The 18844-nt window shown below is 23.2% G+C and overlaps 4 protein-coding genes across 4 annotated transcripts in view; 2 read left to right on the top strand and 2 right to left on the bottom strand.

Annotated features, from left to right (window-relative positions):
- Window positions 1-1098: 1098 nt before the first annotated feature.
- On the bottom strand, window positions 1099-11787 carry LOC122510613 (lysophospholipid acyltransferase 5). Its single transcript, XM_043625385.1, has 8 exons — window positions 11527-11787; window positions 7228-7335; window positions 7020-7142; window positions 6606-6721; window positions 6318-6476; window positions 5886-6116; window positions 2242-2550; window positions 1099-1898 (listed from the first exon to the last, which is right to left on the bottom strand). The coding sequence occupies exons 1-8, from the start codon at window positions 11627-11629 to the stop codon at window positions 1623-1625; spliced, it is 1425 nt and encodes a 474-aa protein (XP_043481320.1). The 5' UTR covers window positions 11630-11787; the 3' UTR covers window positions 1099-1622.
- A 537-nt stretch (window positions 11788-12324) lies between these two features.
- Window positions 12325-13884, top strand: LOC122510624 (BPTI/Kunitz domain-containing protein-like). Its single transcript, XM_043625397.1, has 3 exons — window positions 12325-12815; window positions 13256-13414; window positions 13623-13884. Exons 1-3 carry the CDS (start codon window positions 12716-12718, stop codon window positions 13781-13783), a joined length of 420 nt encoding a protein of 139 aa, XP_043481332.1. The 5' UTR covers window positions 12325-12715; the 3' UTR covers window positions 13784-13884.
- Window positions 13885-13917: 33 nt separating this feature from the next.
- Window positions 13918-16145, bottom strand: LOC122510623 (acyl-coenzyme A diphosphatase FITM2). Its single transcript, XM_043625396.1, has 2 exons — window positions 15641-16145; window positions 13918-15529 (listed from the first exon to the last, which is right to left on the bottom strand). Exons 1-2 carry the CDS (start codon window positions 15943-15945, stop codon window positions 14707-14709), a joined length of 1128 nt encoding a protein of 375 aa, XP_043481331.1. The 5' UTR covers window positions 15946-16145; the 3' UTR covers window positions 13918-14706.
- A 350-nt stretch (window positions 16146-16495) lies between these two features.
- LOC122510611 (lysine-specific histone demethylase 1A) overlaps window positions 16496-18844 on the top strand; it is a 265057-nt gene continuing 262708 nt past the window's right edge. Inside the window, exons 1-3 of the mRNA XM_043625382.1 lie at window positions 16496-16707; window positions 17269-17491; window positions 17581-17732. Of these exons, the coding sequence (XP_043481317.1) occupies window positions 16684-16707; window positions 17269-17491; window positions 17581-17732 (399 nt within the window). The 5' untranslated portion in view covers window positions 16496-16683. The remainder of the gene's footprint in view (window positions 16708-17268; window positions 17492-17580; window positions 17733-18844) is intronic.

Below are 18844 nucleotides of genomic sequence, written 5' to 3'. Positions count from 1 at the left end.
CGACTTTGAGACACACATTCTCAACCCTACACACACGCTTTTTGAGCTCGCTTTCGTTTTAGTCTACAAAGGAAAACTTACATATTTTCAATTCTAAATATTCGTGTTTTGAAACAGTGCTCAAAGAAAAATTATTTTGCAAACAACTTTCATAACAAAAAATTCAATTCAAAAATTTCAATTCATAACAAAAAACTGAATTAAAAATTAATTTTAAAAAAAAATTTAATTCTTTTTAGTTAATTATCTAAACCACTGCTGAATAAATTAACTACAATCCAAATTGAGCGAAAGGAAACAATTGAAAAAAATTAAAACAAAAAGGAAACTAAATAGTTAACTATTTAAATGAATTCTACAATTAATTGGAGAAAAAATTCATTACACACAAATTTTTAATAAAATGATTAAAAAAAATTATTCTTGTGCTCCATTTTCATATTCAATAATCGAGAATGGAACCGAAAGTAATTTTTTAATCATTTTGATAATCAACTAGGAGCAATTATTATCGTAGATATTTAATTGGTAATTACAAATATTCTAATGGTATGAAACTTGATCTCTCTTTTTCTTTGTCTTGTTCACAACCTTATGTACATTTTCATTTTAAATATAACTCTTCTGCGTTGATGTCGCCCAGAATGCGGCATTTTCTTAAAGCTAATTTTTCTTATACTCAAAAAGATTGGCTGTCATTAATATTTTACAAAGTTTTTCAGCCAAACAACTAGTTTTAAAAAAGTTGTACAGTCATAATTATTAATAACAGTCATCACTGTCTTTTAATATAATTACAATTTTTCTAGTTCATTTAATACATTTTTTATTGTATTAATTTTTATATCTCGAGAAATAATTTTTTTCCCTGCATCTCTTTTTTTGTTGCTTTGAAATTTCAAAAATATATTGGGGGAAAAAGAATCATGAAATTCGTTTCTTTTCTTGTTCGAATACAAGAAGATTTTTTTCAATTTTTTAATAATTGCTCCAATTTCTAGTAAAATTATTTTTTTGTACATGTTTTAAATTGAAAAAAAATTTCTAAGATTATATAACAATTTTATACAACAAATATTGAAGTTTGAAAAAATTATATTTAGACTTTGAAATGGAAAAATTAAGTTTTGAAATGGTAAAATTTACGATTTCCAATTCATACATATTTTCCTCTCATTCGTTTTTAATTGAAATTGTGTTTATTATTAATTATTTGTCAATAATTATTTTTTTCAATTTTTTCTTCGGATTTCACAATGTCGGTATCATTTAAATCCGAAAATATTTCTATACATATAACTCTGTAATAATTGGACTGCACGAAGACGAAAAAGTATTAAGTTTAAAAATTAAGAAGAAGAAAAAAAAACAAGTATCAGTCTTCGATATCACGGAACTACCTTTCATCTAAAATGCATCTTTCACAAGATACATTAAAATTGATGAGGACGAAAAGACTTTAATATATAGTGCACATTTTCAACTACTGCTTTGCTAAGTAATAAAAATCGAATAAAATCGTCTTCATCTCGGTATATTTTATGGAAGAATATTTTCCAAAATTATAACTGTACATCGTCTCAAAATTTATAATTTTTAACAATTTTTTTTTCTTTTTTTCTTTATTCTTGATGCGATCTGGGACGACTTTGACGAATTGCTTTCTTAATAAAAGGCGCTAGTAAAGGATAGCTAAAGAATATCACATGACCGCAATAATATATGCTACGATAAACCTGCATATATTTTGGATATGAAAGATAGACAAAGGGTACGATCGCATAGCCCATGAAAATTAACGTATAAACCTTCAAAAGAATCCAAAAAGCGAACCTCGCGACGAAATTTTCTTTCACCAGTAATTGAAGTTGTTCGTGCTTCATCAAAATTGGTACCATCTATAAAAATTCGAATAATTAATTAAAGTCTCGATAAATAAATAAATTAATTAATTATTCTTACAATAATTAATCCCTATTTAATCAATAACTTCATTTTTAAATAAATATTTAATTTATATTGATATTTTTCCAGTACTTTTTAGAAAATTCCCTGACATTTCCCTAATTTCACTGACCTATGGCAACTCTGAATTAGATTTTAATATTTTTTCTTTAATGATATTAGTTTCAATTTTCTTTAAAGATTCTTTGGATAAAATTCAATAAAATTTAAAAAAAATTCTCCCTCGAGGAAGATTAATTAATTTATAGATTATTTAAATACAAAAAAGGTACTTACATCTTTCTCGAAGTACATAATAATAAACTCCATGATAAAGCACATGTAATAACCAGAATGGAAGCCATGCCATACGGCAAGGAAGGCAAGAGTTCCTACTTGACTATAAAGCTTTGATCCAAGAAACCTGAGTCTCTTGTAAATATATTCTGCGCTCCAATGATTTGTATTAATATTAAACGACTGAATATAATGATCATATTGAGTTGCATTCTCAAATGTCAGTAATTCCACATTTGCACAGCCATCCCATTTTAAATGACCAGAAGAATCCTTTCCGTTGTAAGTTAATCCAAAAGCAGTACACACCTGAAGAGAAAAATCAATTACTAGAACATTTTTATTAATTTCAAACCAAATAAAATGAAAATAAAAATAAATAAAATAATAAATTTAAAATAAATTAAAAATAAATTAAAAATAAATCATTAAAATTATCAACCATACAACACGTATCCATTTTTTCTTTTCTACATTTTATTAGCTCAGATTCTTGATTAAATACTTTTCCTAATTCTTGCAAATACTAAACAATTTTCCATAAATCTCTGCTAATTAAATTAAATTTCTGCTAAAATTAGAACAAAAAAATATTATTTAACGTTTATAACTTTAAATTACGTTTACAACTAAATTACTTGAAGAATAGAAAATTTCCGAATAATTGTAAAATCAAAGAGTAACTTAATTAAAATATTTTATAAAATTAAGTAGAATTTAATTAATTTTATAAACTTGTTTTATAAATTAAAAAATTAATAGAACTTAATTTAAAACGAATTCAAAGAAAAAAAGAAAGAAGGAAAGAAAGAAAAAAGGTGTTTGTACAGTAAAACAATCGATAAATACGGTAAACAATGTAACAGAATTTGTTTCTTTATAATAAATAATAAAAACGTACGTACCTTGAAGAAAAAAGAAAACAAACAAACTTATAAGAACTATTTTCTAGTGTTAGTAATTTATTTTTTTGTCCGTTAGTAAATAATTAAAAAAAATTAAAGCATTCTTACATACCTTAGTTAAAGTCATGCAATTTTTTTAAAAGCAAAAAAATATTTCTTATGTGTACATATAATATTCATTTTTTTTGTAATATTTCTCCGTGTTCTTCTTATTTTTAAGTCCATTCATGACTTAAACCACAATTCATCAGTAAAAAAATTTATGCAAACAAACCACATTTGCTCAAAACAAATATTCACACTCATTAAAGAGATTAACAAACAAACAGGCAGTTGTTTGACAAACAAAGTGTTAGAAATCTCGTGAGCGGATTTTTCTATTGAAAAATGCAAAACAAAATCCGAAAAGAAATAAAAGCGCGACAAGCGAAGCATAATCATGTATTCATATACAAATTTTGCTCAATTTTCACAAAAGAAAAAATAAATTCAAAGATATAGCAAATAATTTTTGTTTGGAAAATTCAAAGTATGTATGTCAGTTTTAAATAAACAGTGAAAATAAAAAAAACTAATTATAATGAAATATTGCTATTAAATAATGCTATAATTGTATATTATTACCTACTATTATTATTATTATTATTATTATTATTACTATTTCTATTATATAGAAAGAATTCTAATTACAGAATTTTAGTTTCTTATTTTAATTTTTATAATTTTTTAAATAATAGACTTTCGAATTCTTCTACTTCCAATAATTAGAAAATTTCATTACAGAAAAAGATTTTGAGAGTTAAAGAAAGAAAAAGCAAAATTTAATAAATTTTACGAAACTTTTCACCAATTGAAGAAGAAATGTTTTCGAAATTAAAGAAAGTAAAAGTAGAAAATGTTAATCAAATTTACGAATTTTTTAAAAAAATTTCCTACAGTTGTTGCTAAAATCTACTAATCTCAAATTTCTAATTATCTATTTTCTATGTTTAACATTCTATTTCAATATTCTATAATTTTGATTCGTAATTTAATTTCAGGGTGTCTACTATTTTCGTTCAACAAAATTCCCGGTATTTCCCGGGTTTGTCCTAATTTCCCCCGGTTTTTTTTTCTCGTTAAATTTAAATTTATTTGATTTCGAACATAAATAAATCTACAAAATGGCTTCCAAAATTTATTATTATAGAGTTTTTATGAATAATTAAATTCTTTTGACTAGTTTCTTTAATTTTTTTGAAAATAATATTTTTTTAAAATAATTTTAATTAAAAATTTGGAAAATAATTGAATTTAATAAAGAATTTTTTCAATTTTTAAAAATAATCTTGTCTGTTCATAATTATAATTGAAAATTTAATTAATTCAATTTTATTAAAATGTATTGATACTAGATAATTTAATTTCTGCAAATAATTTTACTATTTATAAAAGTAATTGGATCCTTCTAAAGAATGTTATTATTTATTAAAATAATTAAAATTTTAATAAAATTCTACAATTTTATTAACATTTTTGAAAATAATTGAATTTTTTTATTTATAAATATAATTGAATTTTTGAAGAGAATTTTAGAAAATTTTTTTGAAAATAATTCAATTTCTGACAAAAATTTTATTACTTTTGAAAATAATTGAATTGCTTTTTTTAGAATTTCATGGAAGTTTATGAAAATAATTGAATTCTTGTGAAGAATTTTTTTAAAAATAATATTCAAAAGAATTTAGTAAATCTGAAATATTTTGCTATTTACGGAAATAATTGAATTCTTGAGAAGAATTTTTTTTTACAGTTTCTAGAAATAATTAAATTCTTTCGACGAATTTTAATAAAATTACATTTTTTAAGGAATTTGATTAAAATTCTATTAAAAATAATTGAAATTCTGTAATGAGTTTTACTATTTATGAAAAGAATTGAATATATTGCGAAGAAATTTTTAAAACATAAAATTATAATTACGGTGAACAACTTCCCTTGATTATTTTCGAAAAATTTAAATAAAATTCTTTAAAATAATTCAATTATTTTAAATAGAATGTAAAGAAATTGCAATTATTTCAAAAAATTCCAATTATTTGTTTATGAAAATTCAATTATCTTGAAACAATAGAATTGAAACATTTCAAAAATCTTATTTTTCAGAATTTTCAAAAAAAAACTTTGCGAAAATTAAATTTTATTAAAAAAATTTAAATGGGTTATTTTTTTAAATTAACTAATAAAAATTTTAATTATTAATCATCGCACTAAGAAACATGAATAAATTAGAATGTTACTCTTTATAAAATTCAATTATTTATCAATTATTAAATTAAAATACTTTGAAAATTTTCTATTAATTCGATAATTTTTTTTTTAATTGATTTTTTACTATCAAATTAATTATTTTTAAGTAATTTAAATTTAGAGAATAGTATAAATGTCTATATAAATTGAAATAAAAAGCGATCATTTAAAACTTTTTAACCAATCGAATTTTCAAAGTATTTTAATTTATAATAATTGAATTAATATTAATAAAACTTTTTTTAATTTGGTTAAAAAAATTCCCGGTTTGGCATAAAATTCCTGTCTTATTCCCGGTTTTTTCCAGTCAAATTAAATTCCCGGTTAGTAGACACCATGTATTAATTAATTTTTTTAACAAAATTGTTAATTATTAATAAAATTGTTAAAAAAAATTGACATAATTCCCAATAATAAAAGCAATTGAATAAATGAAAAGATTGTACTCACTCCTTCGGTCATGAGCCAGCAACTAATGTATTTATATAAATTAATACGTCCCCAAATTCCAACACCGAAACAACGTTGAACGAAATTCAAATTTTCAAAGTCTGCGCTCAGTAAATATTTTTCAGGGAAGAATTGATTTCCAATTTGATAGAGCGCCAAATAGACAAATCCAAGCGATGAACGTTGAATACCAGGAATTATGCAGTCTGGTAACTTTTGACTATTTCCATCCTGAAAATAATTTTTATTTATTATCAAAATTTGAGACAAACTACTTTTAAAATACTAACAGAAATTTAATGCTATAGTTAAAAGTAATTTTTGTACAATTTTTTTTCTATTTCTCAATTAATTTTTAATTTGTATATTATACCAATTTAATATATATAAACATAAATATTTGTAAGTTTTTTCATTATTTTCTTTACTCACCGTAGCAATGAGACGATTATTGACGTAATCTTGATATCTTTTCATATTAAATTGAGGACCGACTAAAAATGATCCTGGGAAGAAGGAAAATGCGGCAATTTCCAGAAAAGAGGGTTGCTCTTTAAGGGCGGTTTGCTTTTGAAATGCAGACAATTCACTCTGGTAAATTGAAAAAAAGGAGAAATTTAATAAAAAAATTATTTTACAAAAGTTCAATTTTTAAGAGTTTTCAGTATATAATAAAAAAATTAATAAAAATTTTGTATTATTTTCGATTTCGGTACTCACATCGGGTTTGGAACCATCCCACACATTGAATGAAAGACCAATTAATCTAAGAGCGAGTACACATTGTGGCATTGTCCATTTAATATCGTAATCTTCTGTGCTTGTTGTTAAATAGCCTGTAAAGAAAATTAAGAACATAATTAAGATACAAAATGCCATGCAAATAAATTTAATAGAAAGATTTAATTATCAAGATTAATAATTAAGATACAAAATTTCATGCTAATAAATTTAATAATAAAATAAATTTAATATATTTAATAATAAATTAAATAAATTTAATAAATTTAATAATAAAAAATAATTGTAAAAAAAACTAAATAGTCGACAACGATAATTTAATATTTGTAACGATTCGCTAAACAAGACATATCTCACTTTCAGCAAATTTAAAAAATCGCTAATTGAACTTACCGTAAAATAAATAGCCCATGTTGAATAAAAAAGATGCTTGAAGGCATTGTTTTGTACTACCAAGTCTTTTAATGATTGCGTAAGTTGCACAGACTGTAATTATCGGATGAAGTATACTCCAACCTGAAAATTAAATATTCTTAAAATACAAATTCAAAGATGACAATTTTTTTTAATTATAACACATTTTTTTTCTATCTCCAATTACCGTAATTCCAAAAACCTAGCAGTACTCCGGAAACGATGAAAAATAAATGTTGACTAACTGGATCTTGACCATAAAGTGTGTACCTATGAATTAATGCTAATGGAAAACCTGCAAAAAAAGAAAAGAAAGTTAATTAACAAAAACTAGAATTAGAAAATAGAATAATGTGAAACAAAATGTATAAATTAAATATTTTTTTCTATATTTCAGGGTTGCGACAAAAATTTAGTTATTTCTGACTTTTCTCCCTGATTTCTAATTTTTCAGACAAAATTTTTTACTTTTTTCCTGACCATAAAGAATATTCTGATTCATTCTAAAAATAAAATTACTGGATACTCAAAAAAATTACATTTAAATGTAATTAATTAATTAATTAATTATATTTAAAATTACATTTATTTAAGATTTTCAAAAATTTTAAATTTAAACCTTTTTGAAATTATATAAACAACTTATAAAAAATTGTTATAAAACATGAAGAAATCAATCACTCCGAGTCTTCGACTCGGAGTAATCAATGTCTTCATGTTTTAAAATAATATTAAAGATGACCGAGTGATAAAATCATTATTTTATATTTAGAATATTCTTACTGTAACTTCTTCAAAATTATTTCGATTATTTCCATTCAATTATAATTTTCTAGACTTTTTAAGGGCATTTGAACCTTGATGACGTCACACATGCTTTGCACAACGTGTAACGTCATCAAGGTTCAAACGCCCTTAACTAAAATTCTTTTTTAAATCAATTATTTTCAATAATTTTTGAAAAAGTTCTTTAATTTTCAAATCCATTTGTTTACAAATCAATTTTACGAAATTTTGATTATTCGGAAATTCTTCAATGTATATTAGAAAATAAAAACGTGAAATAATTTCAAAAAATTTAATTTAAACTTTTTGAATAAAATTTATTCTCCAGAAATATTAATTAAAAATATGAAAAATTCTCATTTTTAACGATTTAAATTTGAAAACTTTTCAAAATTCAATTATTTCTAAAAAGTCACACTAATAATGCTTTTAATATTCAATTATTATCTAAAATTGTAATTGAAATTCATTTTTAAATAAATTTTTATTGATTTTTATTAAATCAATTTTTATTACAATTTAATTATTTAAATACAAAAATAAATAATTTATTAAATAATTAAATGTTTCTAAAAATTCAATTCCCATAAAGAGTTTTATCAACAAATTTTTAACTAATTCAATTATTTTGACTAATTTTAATAAAATTTTTAAGAATAATTACATTTATCGAGAAATTTGATTAAAATTATATTAAAAATAATTGAAATTCTGCGAAGAGTTTCATTATTTATAAAAAATAATTGAATTCCTGTAAAATATGTTATTATTTTTATGAAAGTAATTGAATTTTTGGGAAGAAATTTAGAAAAGATTTGTAAACAATTGAATTCCTGTTTCATAAAAAAAGGATGAAAATAATTGATTTTGTTCGAAAAATTTTATGAAAATTGTATTATTTATGGAAATAATTGAATTTCTGCAAAGAATTGCATTACAAATTTTAAAAATAAATTAATTCTATCAAGAGAATTTTATTACAATTTTTGAAAATATTAAAATTTCTGCGAAGAATTGCATTAAAAATTTTTAAAATAAATTAATTCTTTCAAGGAAATTTTATTATAATTTTCGAAAATAATTAAATTTCTGCGAAGAATTGCAATAAAAATTTGTAAAATAAATGAATTCTTTCAAGAAATTGTATTAAAATTACATTGAAAGTAATTAAATTCCTATAAAATTTTTATTATTTATGAAAATTGTTATATGTTTGGGTAGAATTTTATTAAAATTTTTGAAAATATTTAAATTTATTATTTACAATTTTGAAAATAATTGAATTTCTAAAAAGAATTTTATTATTTATGAAAAAATAATTTAATGTTTGCGTAGAATTTTAAAAAAAATTTTTGAAAATAATTGAATTTATTATTTATAATTTTGAAAATAATAGAAATTTTACGATGAGTTTTATTATTTATAAAAGTAATTGAATTATTGCGAAAAAATTTATAAACAATTTTAAAAAAAATTTGTAAATAATTGAATTCTTGAGATATTTTTATTATTTATGAAAATAATTAAATGTTCGAGTAGAATTTTATTAAATAGTTTTTTTTTAAATAATTGAATTCTTTTGGGAAATTTTATTAAAATAGTAAATATTGCAAATCATTGAATCGAGGAAATTTTTTGAAAATAATTGAAATTTTGCCAAGAATTTTATGAAAATTTTTGAAAATAATTCAATTTATTATTTATAATTTCGAAAATAATTGAAATTTTGCCAAGAATTTTATTTAAATTTTTGAAAATAATTGAATTTATTGTTTATAATTTTGGAAATAATTGAAATTTTGACAAGAATTTTTGTGAAAATTTTTGGAAATAATTGAATTTATTATTTATAAATTTTTTGCAATTATTTAACTTCTTCAAAATTAAATTTTTTTTAGCGTTTTTTGTAAATCCATTATTTTTAATAATATTTTGAAACATTTAAGTAAAATTATTCATTAAATAATTTATAAGTAACAAATTTATGATAGTTCTGCAAGAATTAAGTGTCAACCCTATATTATTTTTTATAAGAAAATAAATTTTCATTTATTTATTCTGATTATACTCATTAATGCAAAAATATAAATTAAATTAGTCTCTAATTTAATACAATTGAAAAACTGAAAAATAAACATTTTTCAAATAATTGCAATGTAGTGTACATAACTTTTTATCAGTAGAATAGCGATAATGTCGTACATTGTAAAGGGGAATGGGATTATATTACACGTAAAAACTATAATGTATAGTATAGATTACAATAAATTTTCTAAACTAATCTATTGATGTCATATCATTCAGAAAATATTTTACAACTCGAAACAATTGAAAAAACAAACAAAGATATAACGATTACCATGTAATTACAATATTCAAAATATCTAGAGTTCAATGAACTTTTTCTCGTCAACGTGAATATAAAATGTAAAAAAAAAATACCATGAATCACTACTAGCGTTCTTTTAACATTATTATGGCTTCTCCTCAGTTGTTCTACATATTCATTTTAATGAAATTTATACACTTTACTGTCAATATAATCCCTCAAATAACAGCTAATAAAGAGGAAACAAAAAGGGAGTGAAAATTCAATATCGTTCGATAAGAACTGCATGTAAAAATAGACATAATATTACCTTATTTCAACGAAAAACCAATATTATTACATTATATATGACAATGTCTCTTTTTTAATTCGTATAAAAATAAAATAAACAATTATTTACAATCTTTAATATATTAATAACTTTTTACTATATTTGATAAATAAAAATAGGCAGAAAAAATATTGGAGAAAAAATATATGAGAATATTATTATTATCATAATGTTACAAATGAGAAATTTAAAAAAAAATGTTTTGTGAAAGAATATTTCTACCTTTATGCATTAAAAAACTTGTTGAATTTTACTTTTTATTACATATAGAAAGCGAAGTTTTCTCACTAAAGTGATAGAAATAATTATATGAATCATTTATTCATTAATACCATAAAAGATAATAAAAAAAAAGTAACTCGTGATATCAAAGGGCAAACTCCGTATTAATGTGTTGTACATGTGTATGTAAAAAAGGAAGGTTATGATCAAAAGAGATTCATCTAAAAAATTCATATATTCTAAATTCTAAATTGAATAACCTAAAGTATCCATGATCCCCAAGTTTTGAACGTTCAAATGAACGAAATATTTTTTATTGAAGATATTTTAATAAATTACTTATCACAAACAAATTTAAAAACTGAAATATTTACGTTTAGAAACTCAGTAATTAATTTTTTGGATAGTAACGCAAAATAATTGCAATAAAAATTTAATTTGGAGAAGAAATAAATAAATTTCGTTCATTTGAACGTTCAGAACTTTAGGTTCTTAAGTATCCCATAATATGTCAAAATAGAAAATTTGTCCTAAAAAGATAAAAAAGCAACTGGTTTCTATCGGGCAAACTCCATATTAGTTTGTTGTATATATATGTATAAAAAAAGGTTATGAGCCCAAAACGTTTATATAGAACAACTTTATATATATTATAAAGTTTGTAATCTTGTAATATGAATTGAATAACTTCAATATATAATGCAAACTACATGTTTAGTTCTATAGTCTTACCTAATGAATTCTAACAAGTGAAAGCAATGAATGTTCAATGAAAAATTGGAGAATATTAAAGAGAAAGTATTGATAATTTATATTACCTAAGAGAATGGACATGAGAAGACAAAGGGCATCTTCGGGAGCACCAACTAATGCCGATAATTTAGCGAGAAAACCACTCGAATTTTGTGTTAAGCTGGCCATTTTTGTTGCAGGTGTTCAGTAATGCACGGCATGCGCGGTCTTAAAACAATGCACCTGAAGTTAGCACAACTAGGTAATTCTCTCCGAGAGTCCGATGTTGTGATCTTTAACTTTTCACCAAAATTCACGCACTTCGGCACTTGAAATAAAAATAAACTGGGAATTAAGCAGGGATGGGTAGTTAAAGAATGCTAGATGGAAGTACGACGCAGTACGACGATACTATCGAAATTTCGATCTCTCTACCAGGATTGCCAATTGGTAAGTTGAAATTAAAGAAAAATTCAGAAAAATTAATTTACGGAAAAAAAGAACAATTTATTTTTGTAACTTGTTTATAAACAACAAAAGGCGAATTTAGTAATTTATTTAAATTAAACATAACATTGTTCGTAGTTTCGTAAACATGGTAAACTAACTTTTGAACAAGGGGAAATTTGTACGTTGGCAGCCATGAAAACGGGCGGAGATTTTCAAAATATTCAAAGTTGAAAACAAATTTTTAATTAATTTTCTGAAGTATTTTGTAAAAAGTTTACTAAAAACAAAAAAGAAAAATTAATAAATCTGTTTATTTTCCTTAATTTTTGTAAATTCAAAGCAAAATTAATTAATTTACAGAATAAAATTTTTCTTATCTCATAGAACAAAAAAAAAAGTTTTGAACTTGATTGTATTTTTCTTAGTCGAATTTATTATATTTTTGACAGCACACGTGCTTTCTTGGAAACATCGCGTCTAAAAACAGACTCTTTTTTTTTTTTTATTTATAAAGTTCTCCAAAGATAATATTTTTTCGAAATAAATAAATTTATGGAAATTTCAATGTCAGCAGTGTGTGTTTTAGAAATTCGAGTGTAAAAAAAAGCAAATATCAAATATTCCTATGCGTCATCTTAGAACTTTTAATAGAAAAAGCGGAAATTCTATTTTTATTTTTCTTTCTTCCAAATACCCGCACCACATCTCGTTTTTTTCTATATAAAAGCAGATCTATTATTCTTGAACTATTATTTCCAATTCACATTTCATCAGAGGCAGTCGAAAATTTTTTTCTACAAACAAATTTGTTGTAAAAGTATCAAAATGGCAAAAGTTTTACATTTGAGTGTTTTTTCTGTTTGTGTTTTAATTCTACAAACAGTAATTACTTCAGCGGCTGTATTGGATTCAAACATTACTGACGGTAATAAACATTTATTGTAAATAAATATTTATTTAAAATTAAAATTAATTGAAAAGCAATTTAATATAAAAATATTTTTTTCTTATTCAATTATAATAATTATGTTTTATTTCAATTGTTCATATTTTATTAAAGTTTTTTGAATTGTTTTCTATTTGACATTATTTAATAATAATTAATATTATATTTTTATTATCTTGTTTATTTTGGTAAATAAATAAATAAATTATAATTATTTTTATTATTTGATATTTTATTCAGCTATTTGTTATTAATTTATTTTTATTTATTATTATTGTTATTAATGATTGTTAATTTATAATTAATTATTAATATTAATTATTATTAAATTATTATTATTATTATTAATATTATTATTATTAATTTATTGTTATTTATTTTTTTTTGTATTTGTTATTAATTTAAATATTTATTTACAGTTTGCTCGCAACCAATTGAAATTGGCACTTGTCGTGCATTTATTCCGTCTTATGGCTTTGATTCAACTGAAAAAAAATGTGTGAAATTTGAATACGGCGGATGTCATGGCAATGGAAACAGATTTACTGAATTAAAAGATTGTCAAGATGCTTGTGAAGGTAAAATAAAGAAAAATGTGGTTAAAATTAAAATTTATACATAATCGTTAAAAATTCTAAATTAATCCCAAATGGTTATATCTCAATTTATTCGTTTACATTTGGAATTTAAATTTCATCCAGAATTCTTTCCTTATATTTAAAATTTAATTTTATTCTTTTATATTTTCAAAATGTTTATCTTACTCAATAATTTTTTATATTTCAGAATGTTCACAACCGATTGATCAAGGCCCTTGTTTTGGTTCAATAGAAAAATACGCTTTTAATGCTAAAGAGAAAAAATGCGAACAATTCACTTACGGAGGTTGCATGGGAAACAAAAACAGATTTACTGATTTAGAAGATTGTGAAAAAAAATGTATGTAAAATAGTTTTTAAGAATATTTTGTAAAAGTTTCTTTTTTAAACATTTTGAGTGAAATTTTGTACCTCTTTTTATAATAATAAAATTATTTTATAAACTCGTATTTTCTCTTTTAAATTATTGAAATTAAACAAAATTTAATTGTATCAAATTGATTAATTTATTTTCAAATTTTTCATGAAATTACATTTTGCTGAATAATAGAAACAATTGTATATTGATTTAATGAATCATGTAATGTATATTAAAAATATCTATTATTCTGCGATAAATCTTTGATAGCAAAACAGGAATATGTTTTAAAATTATTAACTGTACAATTTGAAAGATTTACAATAAAATAACAATCCAAGAAAAAACACACGACAAATACAAATATATAAAGAAATAATTTTTTTTTTCATTACTTTCACTTGAATTTTTTGTTAATCTTTTACAAATTTTCATTATAATATAAAAAATTATTCGTTATTTGTTCAGTGCGTTTGGATTATTTACAAGTAAAGAAATTTAATTCTTTAAATTCGTAATGACATTCACAGACACCAAAAAATAATAAACTATTAGAATTTTAATAATTTAAATAACTAATCATTTAAAATCATTTAAAATAATTAAAAATTACATTTTAATAAATGGCATTCAGAGTACAAAAAAATTCGTACTCGGAAAAATTGTCACAATTTTCCCTTTAATAAATAAATTCCCCTATTAATCGATTAATAAATAAAAATCTTAATTCTCACCAAAGTGTAAAATGCTTAAATCATGGTTCGACAAATTCTATTTATATAAATTTATTTGTACTAAATGTTTTGCGTTTTTTTTCTCAATTAAAGCTAAATTAACTTTTTTAGACTCCCTGATTACCACAGCAGTTTGTCTAGAAAAGCATTTATTTATTTCTTCGGTGTCATATTATTTTTTAATTAAAAAACATACTTCTCAATACACCGATAAATCCATACCTCGTTCTTGTGTTATTTAACGTATTTCTTCGCATACGAGAATTATTCTCGATATTTATTTTTGGCTCAGCGGCATATTTAAAGAGTCCCTGTCCAGGGCACGTACATCCCAATGTTGTCATTCTAAATAACCAATGATAACTCATGTACCATGTGAAAATTGCTGCCACACCGCCAAGAAATTTCTCCGCCATATTATGATAATAAAGAATTGTCGCCACGAGCATAATGTCCCATAATAATTGTTGCACGGTCATTGTTATGAAGAGACCACGTAAATATGGTGTCAATACTTTGTAAGCTTTTTTCAAAAATTGAAAATCCTCATCACATAAATTCTTCAATGGACCCGTACTATTTTCCGTTGCAACTGTTCTCGTATGTTCCTCTTGTATTATTAAATCTTTTATTCCTTCCCATCCAATTAAACTTCTACCCTCCTCGGCAAGAATAAGACTCGAGTAAATTATAATGAAAGCATGTCCAGAAATATCGAGACCACTCCAAAATTTACCAACTTGAAGGCATTTTGATTTCTCCTGTAAAAGAATATCTTTCGTATTGTAGCACCTTCCGAAATTTGTCTCAATGTAGTGAAACAAATTTATCCAAAGAATCCAAGCGCACGTGGCGAAAATCAAACGCGTCATGTGTTTTATTAAAATAATTCGTCGACCACAACCAATTGTGTGCACTGTTAACACAACCCATGGTATCATTGTCGTCAGCAGCCATCCCCAGGCCCATTTTATAAAATACCGATTCAGTGCATTATCCGATCTAAAAAAAGAATCGTTTATTCTTAATTAATTAATTCGATCTAAATCTTATTTACGCATTTAATTTACCTCATAATATTTAATTTATTGTTCTGAAAAATTGTAAATTTACCTGGAAAAATAACTTCTTGGCACCTTGATTGCATCGGTAACAATAGAGCCGAGAAAAAGAGCTCCGAGATATAAAGCAACTTTTAATTTTGTATCGAAGAGCAGGGATTTTTTACAAATATGAAGAATTGCTGTTATTAAAATAAGACCAATTGAACTTGGAACAGCTGTTGGTCTCGTACCTCCTCGATCCTCTTGTGTGGAATTAGGTCGAAAATTAAGTGTTCGAGATCGAAAACTCCCGGAGGAATTGAACAATGAATTCCCTGAATTTGAATGTGATGCTCTTCGTCGTCCCGTCGTCATTGTTCTCAAAAATATTCCAGAGTAAATTTAATAAACACAAAATGACAGGAGAATTTTATTTTCAAAAATTTCATCAACTTTCCAAAATACACCATAATACGACGTGTGGAATTTTTTTAATAAAAACACACGGCAGGTGTAAATTCCAATTCCTGCGTGACTTAACCAAAAATAGAGCCGACTGCAGGCAAAACTGTTTTTGTAAATTTTGATAATTATTCACATTAAATTGTTTATTGTAACTGGATTTTGGGTTATGTAACCCCTATTTACATGAAAAACACTGAGATCGAAATCGAATCAAATAATAAGAAAGTAGTTTCAATTTTCAATTTCTGTCGTTTAATTATTTATGTACTATTACTTTAAATTTTAATTAAAAATAATTGAATAGAAAAATCAAAATAAATGAAATTAATAATAAATAGAAAATAAGGTTATGTTTACTTTTTAAATTGTTGCAGGTTGGCATAACTGGAACTTTGCGAATGCGCATTGCGTCCACGTTCAGATTTTCATTTCTAAACGTTGTCAGTACTGCTCGTGCAATTGTGTTAGTGCCCGTCGGAAAACATCATGCTAGTTTTGAGTTTTTATAAAAAAAACTGAAAGTTTATTTAATAAAACTTTTAAATCGTAACGTCTTGAATTAAGATTAAAGTGAAAGAAGAAAGAATTGTGTGGGTTTTGTGATTTACTTGTAGTCAAACTCTGTATTCGAAGAGTGCACGAGGCAAAATGAGTCGCCGAAAACGAGCAAAGGTAACTAAATATTTTTTATATATTTAAACAATTCATCGATGATTATCTTATTTTTATTATTCTAACATGTAGAAATGACATTTTATTACTTATTAACATAATTTGGTGTGGTCATGCATTTAAAAGTTTGTAAAGTTTAATGTATCTGTTCCGAGTTGTTTACGATTTGAAGAGGTTATGTTTTGACCCCGTTCATGTGTTTTTTTATTTTGTATATGCTTTGTATGATTAAGTATAATTTTTGATATTATATTACTTTTTGAAAATGAGTCTCTGTCAGGGTAGATTATTAATATTTGTAAATTTCTTTGAATTATATTTTATTCAAAATGATACAATATAGTGTAATATACGTTTTCGGTGCAATGTTTACCAATAATATGCAATTTATTCAATACAGCAAAACTTGTAACTTTCATTAATTTGTTAATGTGAGGTATTTTATTTCCAATTACTAATTAAAGTGACATTTAAGAAACTAATTTAACACTCAACCAAATAATAGTTAATTACGCTTTAAAATTTTGTCTTCTAATTTTTAAAAATTAAAAAAAATTTTAGGTTGAATATAGAGAAATGGAGGAGAAGTATAATCAACTGGATGATGAAAATACTTCCGATACTTCTGAAAAATCAAAAACTGGTTTGGGAACACCGGAAAAGAAGGGTTTAATAGAAACCAAAAAGGATCCGGAACCAGTAGCAACTGCTCCTCCACCAATTCCGGCAAAGAGTGAAACGAAGGAGGAGGAAGATCAGGACAGTGATCACGAAGATCCACATGGTAATTATTACGAAATTTACATTTAACTAACAGTCAATAGGATAAACTTTGCATTTTTCATTTTTTAATATAATATTTTTTTCCTTTAGTGAAAGAATTGCTCAATGGCCTAGAAGGTGCTGCATTTCAAAGTCGTCTTCCTTTCGATAAATTAACATCAACTGAAGCAGCTTGCTTTCCTGATGTTTCCAATGGACCTCCACAGACTCAAAAAGTTTTTTTGCACATTAGAAACAGATTAGTGAGTTTTTTACTCTATTTTTTTTCTTTTAAACCCATTTTTTTAAATTTATTTCTTGTTTTAATTATTTATTATAATTAATCGAATTACTTCAGAGTAATTAAATAATTTCTATAAAGTAATTTTTATTCTTCATAGTAATTATCTAATTTCTATTAGTTATTTTTATAAATTTATAATTATTTTACTAGCTTAGTTATTATTTCGCATAATATAAAAGTTTTTATTTTCAAATATAAATTTGAATAATTTCATAATCAAAATTAAAAAAACACTTATTAAGTACATAATTAATTATTATTGTTTGTATTTTCAAAAATTTAAATATAATTCTTCACAAGAATTCAATGATTTTCATAAATAATAATAACATTCTTTGAAAGAATTAAATTATTTTAATAAATGGTAAATATTTTTGTCAAAATTCAATTTTTTTAAAACTTTTAACAAAATTTCACGAAAGAATTCAATTATTTTCTAAAATTTTTAAAAATCCTTTCAAACAATTCAATTATTCTTTTTAAATAGTAAAATCTTTACAAAAATTCAATAATTTTCAATAAAATTTCAAGAAATCAATTTTTTTTGTCAAGAATTCAATTATTTTCATAAATAATAAAATTCTTCGGAGAAATTAAATTATTCTCAAATTTTTTGATAAAATTCTTTGCAAGAATTCAATTATTTTCATAAATAATAAAATTCTTCGAAGAAATTCAATTATTCTCAAATTTGTTGATAAAATTCTTTGCAAGAATTCAATTATTTTCAATAATTATTAATTTTGAAATTGAAAATACTTAATTAAAAAGAAAAATTATTAAAAAAGGTAGGAAACAAAGAAGCGAACAAAAACTAACTTCTGACTGCGAACAGATTACTGGAATACAACGATTATTAATATTGAAAATTATTCAATTACTATTTCTATTATTTCTATGAAATAATTATTTCACAGAAATTATTTAATTACTTTGAAGTAATTTGATTAATTATAATTTATCCGAATACTTAATATAATTATTGAATTATTATTTAGTAGTCGAAAGATTGTAAATTATTAATTATTAATTAAATTTTTAGATTAAAAATTGAGTTTTTAATAATGTTTG

Source organism: Leptopilina heterotoma, unplaced genomic scaffold (genome assembly GCF_015476425.1).
Source record: "Leptopilina heterotoma isolate Lh14 unplaced genomic scaffold, ASM1547642v1 Lhet_71, whole genome shotgun sequence".
NCBI lineage: Eukaryota > Metazoa > Arthropoda > Insecta > Hymenoptera > Figitidae > Leptopilina > Leptopilina heterotoma.
The sequence above is the reverse complement of the archived record's forward strand: the minus strand, read 5'-3'. Positions and strand labels throughout refer to the sequence as shown.